The sequence below is a fragment of the Corvus kubaryi genome, unplaced genomic scaffold (assembly GCF_017639235.1).
Source record: "Corvus kubaryi isolate FWS band 111438036 unplaced genomic scaffold, C.kubaryi_AGA036_p1.0 37394, whole genome shotgun sequence".
Lineage (NCBI taxonomy): Eukaryota > Metazoa > Chordata > Aves > Passeriformes > Corvidae > Corvus > Corvus kubaryi.
In genome coordinates this window covers 14910273-14922487 of record NW_024581133.1, presented here as the reverse complement: position 1 = coordinate 14922487, position 12215 = coordinate 14910273, and the positions used below count along the sequence as shown (strand labels likewise).

Here is a 12215-nt window from a genome sequence, read left to right as displayed (position 1 = left end):
ATACCAGCAGAGTCCTCCATAAGGATGAGGGACTGGGGCACCAGATGAGGAAGCTTTATTTCAGTGAGACTGACACAGCTTTACAGCAATAGCTTATGTCTGAATTGCCATTTCAAAACTGCCTAGAACCATGAAGATGTCAACTATTAAGAAAAAATGGAAGTCTGTATATGAAATATATCTGAAAGATATGCAAGCCCACTCTCATCGCTCCTGCATTCTCAGCAGACATGTGAAGGGCTATAAAAACCTTCAGTGTGCTGCTGATAGAAATAAAAAAAGTGGTGCTAATACTAGCAGCACCAGTGGATCTGCTACTGCTGTTCAGGGAAAAGGGATGCAACTCTTCCTTCTGCCACAGGCTCTGGCTGTTCCACAGGGGCAGCAGGTTGTCTTTTATGTAGCTCATTTCATAGCATTATTTTCTGTACAGTAAGGTTTGCATCTGCATGTATCTTGTGCCTTTACACAGCTTTTAGACAAGACAAGCAGAAAGCAATTAGCACAAACCTTAATTTTAAGAAACTATTTCCTGAGCACTAAGCTGACTTCCACCATGTACTGCTTTACTAACATGCTACTTCATTTCTGTATCACCAATGTAGTTAATTCTACCATACCTTTTTATTTTACAATGTGAAATATTTGGTCATTAATTCAGGAAGGACAGAAGTATAATTAGGAGGGAAATCACTGCAGCCAGTTTCACTGTTACACCATCTGTACTGGAAGTTCTCTATCAGGCTCTGTACTATGAATGATCCTTCTAGCAAAGAAGTTTCTTCTCATCTTCTTTCTGCAAGGAATAATTTTTAATGCCAGGTTTCACTCCAGCAAGATTACCTCAAAATCATCTAAATATTTGGCAAGGTTTTTAAATATATGTAGATTTAGTATCACCATCAGTAATCTAATGCAAAGACATAAAAGAACTTACCCGATTAAATACCCGATCTCATTTTCCTTAAATTCTACAGCCTGTTTCTCTTAGATCTTCCCCCAGATTCCAAGCCTTGAAGTTGAAAGGGAAGTAGGTCATAATTTTTCTGAGAAAATATTGCTTATTTTTAATATAATTTAGAAACTAATACCTTAACCAACGTGTTTTAAACCAGCACTTACCTTAACAGGCTGTAATTTATTTTCACAGCCTATCTACTGTGCTCATCAATTTTTGTATAAAATGGGCAAGTGGTGGAGAACACGGTAAAGATAACGTAATACTAAGTGTATTCTCAGATCCTTGCTTACAAGATCATAATGCACAGTTTGGATATAATGAAAAATATTTTTACCCAATCATTTGATCTTGCCAATGGATGGAGCCAGTAGCCAAAGAAGTTCATACATACCCAGAACACCACGGCACTCAGCAAGGCTTCTACGAATGCTTTTCTCTAGTGACTTAGATACTAAGAACACATTTTTCACCTAGCTTACCAACATCTACTCTCCAAATCTGTATAGATTTAATTTCCATCACCTGGTCCAGGTTACATTGCAGCAGAGGATCTTCAACCACACCCTAACATTGCTGATTTGCTTCACCTAACCCAGCCTGGCAGGAATGGATTACTTTTACAACCATAACTGTTTGTGTAGGTACCATGGAATACTTACTGCTACTTTTCTTGAAAAAATAAAAAACAATAATGAAAAAGGATTTTACCAAAAACCTGAATCAGAAAGAAACAGTAATTCTGTATCCGCTGTCTGTTTCCAACACTGAAGGCCCTTGTTAAAAATAAACACAAGACTTGAGATTTAAATTTTTAACACTTCTGTACAATTTGCAGGGCCAAATCTGACCAGGACATCACTGAGAGAAACAAGAAGAATTGAGACATGCAGTTTTTGAACTTCACATTATACAGTAAATAGGAACAATATGAAAATGTTACAGGTGAGGTTACCTCCTGCAGAGCCTAGCTTATATAAAATATGTAAGGAATGCAACCTCCTGTAAGGATAAATATTTCAAAACCACTATTATTTTAAAATAAATGTGTTATTTTAGCCTAGTTATTCTCACTGGCCATGTTTTAACCCAAAAAGCACTGGGATTTAACAAGAAAGAAGACATGCATGTGGCTTGCATTAAACACCTCGACAAGCATTCCTACAGGCAGACAGCAAAAGACAGTTTCTCCAACAAGCTGCTTTGCAGTAGAGAATTGACACATTTTTGAACAGCATCAGCTTTCTCATTTCATTTATGAAACCACAACAGAGCAAAAGCTGTCTTTTTTTTTCATTTTGATAGAAAGGCACAACCCTACACTATTTAAAAGCAGAAGAGCAGAAAGATGTTATCTGGATCACTACAGTAAAATCAACACAGGACAATTACACCTTCCAGCATGCTGGACTCAGGATGCCCAAGACACAGAATACCACCACTGCAAATAGTCCATATGCAGTGTAATGCCAGGGTGCCTCAAGTCTGACTGACTCCTTTTGTAGTGTTTCACATGGTCCTAGTTTTGGCTGGGATAGACCTAATTTTCTTCTTAATAGGTGGTACCGTGCTGTGCTCTGAACTTCATTACATTACTGTTGTTAATACTGATGTTTTAGTTTTGTCAAGTAGTGCTTACTCTAGGCCAAGGACTTTTCAGTGTCTCATACTCTGCTAGTGATTGATAAGCCATGAGGAGGAGAAGTAACAGTAGTGAATGCATCTTCTGGGCTAAGTCATGCCTGAGAAACAAAACTTACTTTAAGTAGAAATACAGAAAGGAAACACCAGGGTTTCCCAGTATTTTTTTTTTTAAATCTTTTACAACTTATTTTCCCTGATAGAATACTACTAGTTAGCTATGAAATACTCCAAACAGATAATGGGATTCTGTAGGAATAACTTTAAAATTGTACAGCTATACTGTGTGTAAATCTACATGCTAGAACACTACCACAGTTTTTGGAAGAACAGGTGTAACAAGTAAACTAGCTCAACATAATGATCGTAGAGATAAAAGTCTACCACTCCTACTTGTACTGAGTAATTCCAATGGATCCACACTGGAGCTCATAATTTCAAAAGCCCTGCTTTAGACAACTCCAACTGACTCCACAAAAGAGTTCTGCTACATGTATGAAGATATGGCAGAATCCAGCTGTCTACTTACATAGAAAAAATAAAATCAAAATTGTGTTATGTACACATAAATGCATTTCAGAAACAATAAGGTACTACAATCATCTTTATTATTTTAAAAACAGTTTTATTCTGTATATTTAGAAACGTGTAATTTTAATAACTGCAGAGAAAAAAAAATCAGCCACACCTGAATAGCTAATAACTCATTAACAGAATGCAGTGGTATATTATCTAAACAGTAGTAGTGCCATTGTGCCGTAATAAATTGTCTATTAGTAAAAAAATACATTTCAGGGCACATAGTACAGCATCCTTATGACAAATTACAGTAGGGATACTTTTCAAGAATTTAATCAAAGTAGAGAATTCCAAGTTATATTCTTTAAATGCAGCACTTTAAAAGGTAACAACTTTGTGCATTTTTAAAAAATGTCCTCGTTCGTATATTGTAGAAATGCTGCTTTATTGCTGCAGATGTCAAAGTTCAAGGCTCAAAAGGTATGAGAATACAAAGATATCCTTAAGAAACTTTGTTTTTATATATATTTATATATATAAAAAGGTAAAGCTTATAAAAGTTAATTTACAAACCAAAAACAAAAGTGGTATGCACGCGTTATATACAAGCAGTCTATAACATCTATAAATTTTCAAATGCATAGCAGAAAACATACCATCATTTTCTTCTGGTTCTCTTCTGGCTGATGAACACAAACAATGCTCATTCTCTAAACCAAACTCACAATCGTTTGATGTTGTCCCCCCCCCCCCCCCCCCAGTCTCTCATGATATAATATCTAAGTAAGCACAAAAGCCATACAAACTTAATACAGAGAACTATGAGAGCTAAGACTATTAAAAACATGAGGGTAAGGCATCCCTGCTGGTTAATAGGTCTGTAATAATGTGGTTAATTTACAAATCCACAGAGGCAACTGAACCATAGTCAACCCACATGCTTTTCCCCCTCCCCCCTGTTCTCAGGACAATGTTTCCATATACAGCAAGTAGATGTATTTGCGTTACCTCTCAGCAGAGGAAAACATCTAAACTGCACTACCCCCAGCTGACTGCCATTTCATTGGACATGTACACCAAAAGTCATTTAAAAACCAGAGACCAAAAGGTAGTCTTGTGAGTTAAAAACACACAGTCGCAAAAACGCAGGCCAAAATCTGTGTTTTCGACACCGGAGTACGAAACAAGTTTAGTTCCTCTGTGTATAGTTTCTCATTGGTACTTTCAGATAACAACAAAATACTAGTAGTGTCCTTTAACAGAAAAAAAAAGGAAAAAAAAAAAGAAGAAAAAAAACCAAAAAACCCAACACACAAGAACAACCAAACCATACAGAACCTGCAAAACCCCCACCTTGTTCCCCCTGTACACTCCCTGCTTGTGGCATGTATTGTGACCATGGTTCAAAGAGTGTACTTGCTAATTCATTGTTAGTTAAAGCAAGATGCTTAAACACTAAGATCCATTATCACTTATAGAACAGTTAATACTTGATAGAGTGGTTCAGTTTGTGTGTAAGGTCCATCTCAGTTTCACATTATTTACTCAGTCAGCTAACTATATTTAGAAGTGGTCAATTAGGACTGAGACACAGTTTGCTCCAACAAGATAGTTTGGATCCCCGGGAAGAGACTTGTTCTGCCAGGTTTTGGGGTCACCTGTGGGAGGAAAACACAATGCTGGTGTTTAGTATCTGCTGTCACACAGTGTACATCTTGAAACAACCAAGCTTTTGGACAGGAGCTTTTAAGTTCTGAAGCAACACCTCTTTTGGTTTTTTATGGTTTTTTTTTTCCCTTTGTTGTTGTTTTGTTTGATGGTTTAAAAAAACCCTGCACTTTGCACATTATTAATTAAAAAATATCCCTTCATTTTCACATCACATAGGATAGGTCAGTTATTCAAAACAGATGCTGTGGCACTAAGGAACTGTTAAATGTAACTCATACTACTCTAGAGAACCAACACATTTTCCATTTGAGACTTGTTAACAGTGAATCAGGTGTTCACTGGCTCCTTCCTAAATTACCAGTGACAAAAAAAATGATGTTTTAAAAGCTAATGTGGGTAAGATGCATTTGAAGTGTCTTGGAACAGTTCTGAACACAGATGAGGCAAATCAGAAGTCATGTTGTAACTAAGCACTATGACACATTGGTAGTTTTATTTTCTCTGATGAAAATGATTATAGACAGGATTGTAGCTATTTTGCAGCTACATCCAGTATATGTGTTTAAAAGCAAGAAATACTAAAGGGGATTCCAGTTAACTGTTATATAAAAAATCTTTACAACCGATCTACTCATGGTCAAAGGTTCTGGGTAACAATCTGTTACAACAGAATGTCATCAGCTGCCATCTCACCAGATCAAAGGTTACATTCCATCTGCACAATTGTCTCTTAAGTGGAGATAGTATTCTTCATTTACCCACCTAAAATCACTACCAAATGTTGCCACTACACAACAGGTGTGATCATCTCACTACAGTAGAAAGTGAAAAATGCACTTAAGTACTCTTAAGCCTTTCAGATAAATGACATTAAATACCTTGGCCAAATAAATCTGCCTTGAGAGATGTGTAACAAGCTAAAGAACCCAGTCACACACCTGAGCAAACACGTGAGACCTCTGTATTAAGTGAGAACGATACAAATTCCATGTAATTTTCTTGAAGAACTCATGAAAACAAAATGAAGTACACAATGCACTGAGTGATGGCAACATCTAACGTGACAAAGAATAGAAGTGGCTGGTGTATAGTCAGAGAATACAAACAAATTTACTGCAACCAGCTGAGATTGCTTATTTCAGTCAAAAAACCTCAATAATGCTGGAGAATTTTTTCCTTTTATAGATTCAGGAAATTCCATTCAAAATTCATATGACCAAATGTATTAGAAGAGTAGAACAGGACTGTAAGACGGTCAGGTCCTAGTCTTGCACATGAGACAGGCAGACTTGTTTCCAATCTTTCCTTCTAAATACATAGTAAGGATACATAGCTATTGAGGATGTTTTTCCCGTATTTTCCCATACAACTGCTTTGAAAAGGAAAATAAAGAGATCACTCAGTATTTTTTATGTTCTAATCAGTGTGGCCATAAAAGGCAACTTTTTTTCCCCACTCAGCTTTAATACCAGAATCAGTTAAGCTTTTGAAGGGGTTTAACAGTAAAATACCAATGTATGAGGCTTAAATGTGGCAGAAAGGATGTTAGTAAGTGCAAATGAATGTCACTTTTAGGACAGAACATGGATACATTGAGAAAAGATGAGGTAGAGCAGACGACTGAAGAGAGAAAAACCCCAGAATTGTATAAATTGTTATAATAAAGCCACCCCAAGAATCAGAGTCCCATAACCAACTAATTTAGAAAGAGAGAAAACAATTATTTATTTAAGACACAGTATGGTCTACTTACATATCATAAGACAGAATTGCCTAATTTTTAAGTTTGTCTCAAAAGAGCAATGTTATGATATACATCCCATTTCAGATTAACAGAATGTGGTGTTATATTTACAGTACAGAAAGTGTTAGGGTTTAAATATACACGCTCTTGCTTTCACCCACACATGCGCGCACACACACATCCCACTTTGGAAAGGGAGGAAAATGTCTCAGTAACTTCGGTTATTGTTTAGATAATTTGAGTCCTCTCCCTTCACTTCAAGTAAGTTCATGAACAGGTGCTATTAGTTACAAAGGAAGTGCTGTGTTGTTTTTGTACATAGTTGTCATATCTTTTGGGACCCTATCGTTTATGAGCCTGTGTTTTAACGCTGCCATGTATACACACATTGTTAAATAGATGCATGCAACACATGCATAGAATAGCTTATAAAAAACAACTAAAAATTATTGCCATTAATACCTCTAGATTATTGATTCCCCATGAAGGGGATTGATGCTTCAATCTTTCAAAGCATCAGTGCTTTGGTGTTGACAGTGATAGATACATTAGTGACAGAAGATATGCATACATGGTGGCTTAAATGCTGTATACAGAAATACATTTTTCACTCAGTACTCAGATCACATGTGCACATTAGTGGCTTGAACCTTCCACCATAAATTTTGAAAGTAGCTGAATAAAACCTTAAGATTTTCTCCCCAGATGTGCAAACATTCCTTTTAAAATCTCTGTAACCTCATAGCCGTTTCATGAAATTGCTTGAAACTTGCCCAAATTCTCAATTAGGGTCCTCACTGACAATTTCAGTCAATACATTCTCTCCCTCATCCCAGAAAGCCACAGTGAGGTAAAAATGAACAGGTAAATAAAATTGCAACCTAGTTGCAACTTTTACTATCAACCAGAGACTTCTGGATAAAGGCAGTAGAGGAGAGATAGGCAGGAGCAAGCAAGAAAAGTCTTTTGGAGAATCAGCTACATTAGAATAAATTGTAAATGATTTTACTGAACACTATAGTTTTCTTAAATGACCCAACTGTTAGCATCAACTTGCACACATGGAAACAGTTAACAAGCGTTAAATCATGATTTATGAGCATGCAGATTGTTAAGATTTGCCAGAGTCCTATATGGTTAATTAAGCAACAGACAAACACCAGTTATGTTACAAAGGCCAATCAGAGGTACATATTCATTTCCTCTCAATTTTAGTGCGACTATCATTTCAAGTGTATTCAGCTATAGCAGTCCTCAAGAAAGAAGACAGAATAGAAAAATACGGTAATATTTAATAGACTAGAGATATTACTCTTTTTCTGCTATCATGGTTCTAGCTATGAATTTGCACCATGAGTAAATGTAAGAAAGACATTTGTAATGAAAGTGAGATGGGAGAGTTTGACACAAATACAATGATTGAGGTTTTATATTACACAGCATCACCTTTAGCCAAAATAACTTAAATTATACGATAGCACCCAAAAGCCCCAAAAGGACAGAGGGAGGACAGCATACCCGACGAGGAGTCGGAGGATTTTAGAGCAAAAGACCAACCATCAGGGGTCATAGACGCACAGTGTGGCAGGCGCAGCTCCACTGGCTTCAGGAATTTTAGTCCATGAGGCCCACACATTACCAAGGGGCTAAGAAGTGTTTCACCTAGAGTTAAGAGAAAGAAAAATCTGCTATTAGATTTTATTATTGATTTTTCTTGAAATACATTCAAAGTATTACACAACTACACTGCAGAGATACTCAGTAACTCAACTGAGAGAAAAATATGAACATTTAGACCTGTCAGTAAAGAAAAGCACAAGATTGTTTCTCACTCAAGTGACTTTTCAGTAGAACACACTATAATCTCAAAATGAAAAATACTGAAGCATAATAAAGTTATTTTCATTTTCTGTTGTGTTCTTGTTAGAAAATAATTGTATTAAATAACAGAACAGTGTACAGTGCCAGCTGTTACCTTTCTCTTTATCCAAAGGTGGAAGTATACTGTTGTCTCTGCAGACTTTAAAATATATTTCTTGCTCTATTCCCTCTGGAATGGCTCCTTGTGGTATAATAATACTAACTCCAGTCTCTATGGAGCTCAATACACCACCATTGCTGTTAAACACGCCTCTTGCTGTGGCTACAACAGTGTGTCCATCTTCCTCCTCCTCATCCTCAAGTGCTGTAGGACTGAAAAGACAGAAAGCCTAGCAGTTTTATCAGTATTTCCTTCCTGAAACTCTGTGTCAAAAAAACCCCAACTCCACCCAACAAAACCCCAAAACAAAGAAAGAAACCCCCTAACAACCAACCACAAACAAAAAACCACCAAATGTCACAAACTCTGAAAACATTCAGCAAGTAGTTAATGCAAGAATTCAGACCACCTGAATCTTGTGTTTCCAACTGCCTGCTTCTGGCATTATATGGAAAGAGCTTACCCCAGCTACACACTTCAGCTTCATAAAAATAAATGCAATTAACATCAGAAAGTTTATTTTTTGTCCCCAAACCCTATTCTAACTTTAATACCATAAAAACTAGTAATGCTTATTCAAGTCAAACTGAACCATTATATATATACACACACATATATACATATATAAAACAAAGCTTGTAAAAAAAAAAAAAAAAAGAGACAAATTTTTCCAGGTTGCCAGGCTGTAACTAAAGAGAAACTTGTAACTTCAAGGTACCTTGATGAAGTTTTCAGAAAAGTTTCTAAAGAATTTCACTCAAAGAACCAGTAATTTCAAAATGTAGAACTACATAGCATAACACATTTCTCAGGTGCTTAACAACAAATGAGACAAACAGCAAAATTTTAAGTCTGGTTCATGCATTATCTTGAAATAAAATATTAATAAAACACTGTCCTGCAAATACAAGTGAAAAGAATTTAATAAGTCAGCAAATAGCTTAAGATCGTAACAGTATCTGTTGCTCTTGACATAACTCTTAGAAGTTAAAGCATATTAGGCAAGCACGAGCTGCAATTAAGCAGCTGCTTGTTTATCTCACACTAAAGAGGACCAATATAAAACTGCAAAAGTTGCTTTCTCTTTTCACAAGTATTTTAGAGTATCCCTTATGCTCGCATACCATGAGCTCTCTCTAAGCACACAGTGAATACAATTTGGTGCAATAGCTATCCTTAGAAGTTAATTCCATCTTCTGGAAATAAATTGTGAGGACAAATGATTACTATCTACCAGAAAATGTGTAACTTAGTATGACAAATAGGAAACAAAGCCATGTCACTTTCTAAAAACAGCATGCAAGACAGTACAGGGACATAGGACACATTTTAAGTATCTATCCTTTGGCAGAATTTAGAATCAGTATCAATCTTTCAACTATAACATCAACATAAATTGGAAGCTGAATAAAAAAGCTGTATTTTTCCCAGGTTTCACAGATGAGCTATAGATGTACAAGTGGAAAGAGAAGGAGCAGCAGCTTACCTTACAGGAATGGCTTTAGGCACAGCATTAACATTATTTGGTTGATATTTAGGCTTGTCGACCTGTACAGCATAGGTGTCCATTCCACTCTCAAAGTCGGGAGGTTGCGATGAGCTGTGTGCTTTCAAAATCGGTTGAGGAGAATTTGAAGATTTTGATGGCAACTCTGGTTTATGCTGAGCTTCATTTGGCAAGAGATTATGGTTGAATTTGGGACTTTCGAACTTGCGCTCAAAGGGCCTTGCAGCGCTCGTGTAAGGTTTGGTTGTGAAGCGGTTGTAGGAAGGAGTGACTGTTTTCTGAATCTGCTCAGTTCCATTAACAGGGCCTTTGTCAGGGAAGCTTTTCTGAGGGTAAAAAGTGGACTGCACAGTGTCCTCTCTAGAGGATCTGAAAATTGCTGACTTATTCTGAGGTGGAGGAGGGTCAGACACAGAGTTAACTGCAATGAAAATGAAAATACCAGAACTTGTCAGTAACCACCAGAAATGTCTAGTCACGTATACTGTGGCATAAGAACACATTTTAGCCAATTCTTAATCCTCAGTACAAAATATTTACAGGTTCAGCTTAGCTCTTTTAGATCATCTGTCCTCCTATTGCATTTTGTATGTTCAGGCAACTTATCTAACATTTCATTAAACATGTTGGAGACAATGGTATGACCTTTCAATAAAAAAGTTAGACTAATTTATATCACAATCAAACCCCCAGAAAACCAGTACTGAAATACCATTGTGTACTTGCACAAACAAGAAAAATCAATTGAACTGGGCAATCCCCACAATGTGAAAGTGAAAACAACTTTTTCTCTAGTTTTTAGAAGCCTACAAATATTACTCATGTCAAAAGAATTCCCAAAAAGCACGGGGAGTTTTACTTCATCTTTGCTGAGACAACTGAGAGAGCTACAGGTACTACTAATACCTGGAAGCTACCTTTCAGACAGAATCACAAAATAATTTCATAAAACTCAATCTCACTACAGTAAAAAACTATTTTCAATAATAATTCTTCCACCTTTTAGTTAGAGAACAACATAGTTACCCGTGTAGACATGCCGAAGCAACTGCACAAGCACCTAACAAGCAATAGCTGTTCCCACAAAGGTCAGCTTTGTAACTGCTCACCTTCAGAAAGTGCAGGCTTGTGGTGTGCTGGGAGAGACAGGACAGGACTATTAATTGACTGTGGCTGTGTGTACTGGACTGAAGGAGCAGGAGGAGGAGTTGTAACTTGAGGGATTGGCTCATAGCGTTTTTCACCAACAGGTCTATCCATTGATTCAGTATCAGTTGGTTTCCCCCTGTTGAAATAGAATTAAATAAACAAACATTTGACTGTTTGGTTTCCTTATGGCTCCTGCATTCACTGCTATTTTTTGTCGTCTATGATGACCTGATTTCCATCTCTTCCTATAAACATTAAAACATTATTTTCTTGAATAGGCTGTCTCAAGTATAAAAACATTTATTGATAAGCACAAGAGATTCAGACAACATTGACCTTTAGAAGATTAGTAACACAAACCAAGGCAAACAAAAGGCAGATGACATTTCAGGTGTATTTGCATAATTGCCTACTAGATCTTAATTTTTGAACTTTATTTGGAGTAATTTCAATGAAAGAGTGTTCTCTAATTTCATGGGTCTTCAAAGTAAAAATGTAAATCCACTTCTTTTTGGGGTTGTTTTTGAAAAGCATAATTAGCCAACAGGACAACGGACTCTAGCATAACTTCTTTAAATACACCTCATATTTGAACAATGCCATCTTAATTAGAAATGTAATCAGCTTAAGCTTCACTAGCTTTATGTGCATAGGGTATGTAACTTTAGAATCTTATTTTCAAAACATTTTTCTTATGCTAGAAATATTTAGCCACAAGCTTATTTCAGAAAATGATTGATTTCACAAACACCTGTAATTTTGGACTGCAATATATTTATTGCACTTACTTCCAGAATTTGTGTATTTCAAATTTTAAAGTGCACATAATGCCCGTGATGAAATGTAACAGTGAGAGGACACCTGAAAACATCCTCACATCAACAACAGTCTTACCACTTGATGTTCCTTTTCAAGTAGTCATAGCTAGTGTAAGAGCCAAGAAATCTAGGTGATGGCAAAGCAAACAGCAATAGAAGAATGAAAGAAAATAGTCATTCTATCTTGAGCATATTATTTCTTCACACTTTTTATGTTAGTCCTAGCA

General features: G+C 36.4%; 1 protein-coding gene across 12 annotated transcripts in view; it reads right to left on the bottom strand.

The window, feature by feature from the left end:
• Positions 1-3185: 3185 nt before the first annotated feature.
• Positions 3186-12215, bottom strand: part of TJP1 (tight junction protein 1) — a 190405-nt gene continuing 181375 nt past the window's right edge. For 4 of the 12 annotated variants that reach the window (XM_042039670.1, XM_042039674.1, XM_042039677.1 and 1 more), the window contains 6 exons: positions 12065-12115; positions 11131-11306; positions 10001-10442; positions 8509-8726; positions 8052-8195; positions 3186-4776 (listed from right to left, as the gene is read on the bottom strand). In XM_042039670.1, coding sequence (XP_041895604.1) covers positions 4682-4776; positions 8052-8195; positions 8509-8726; positions 10001-10442; positions 11131-11306; positions 12065-12115 — 1126 coding nt within the window. In that variant the 3' untranslated portion in view covers positions 3186-4681. The remainder of the gene's footprint in view (positions 4777-8051; positions 8196-8508; positions 8727-10000; positions 10443-11130; positions 11307-12064; positions 12116-12215) is intronic. The other 8 variants (XM_042039672.1, XM_042039676.1, XM_042039678.1 and 5 more) reach the window with 5 other exon arrangements.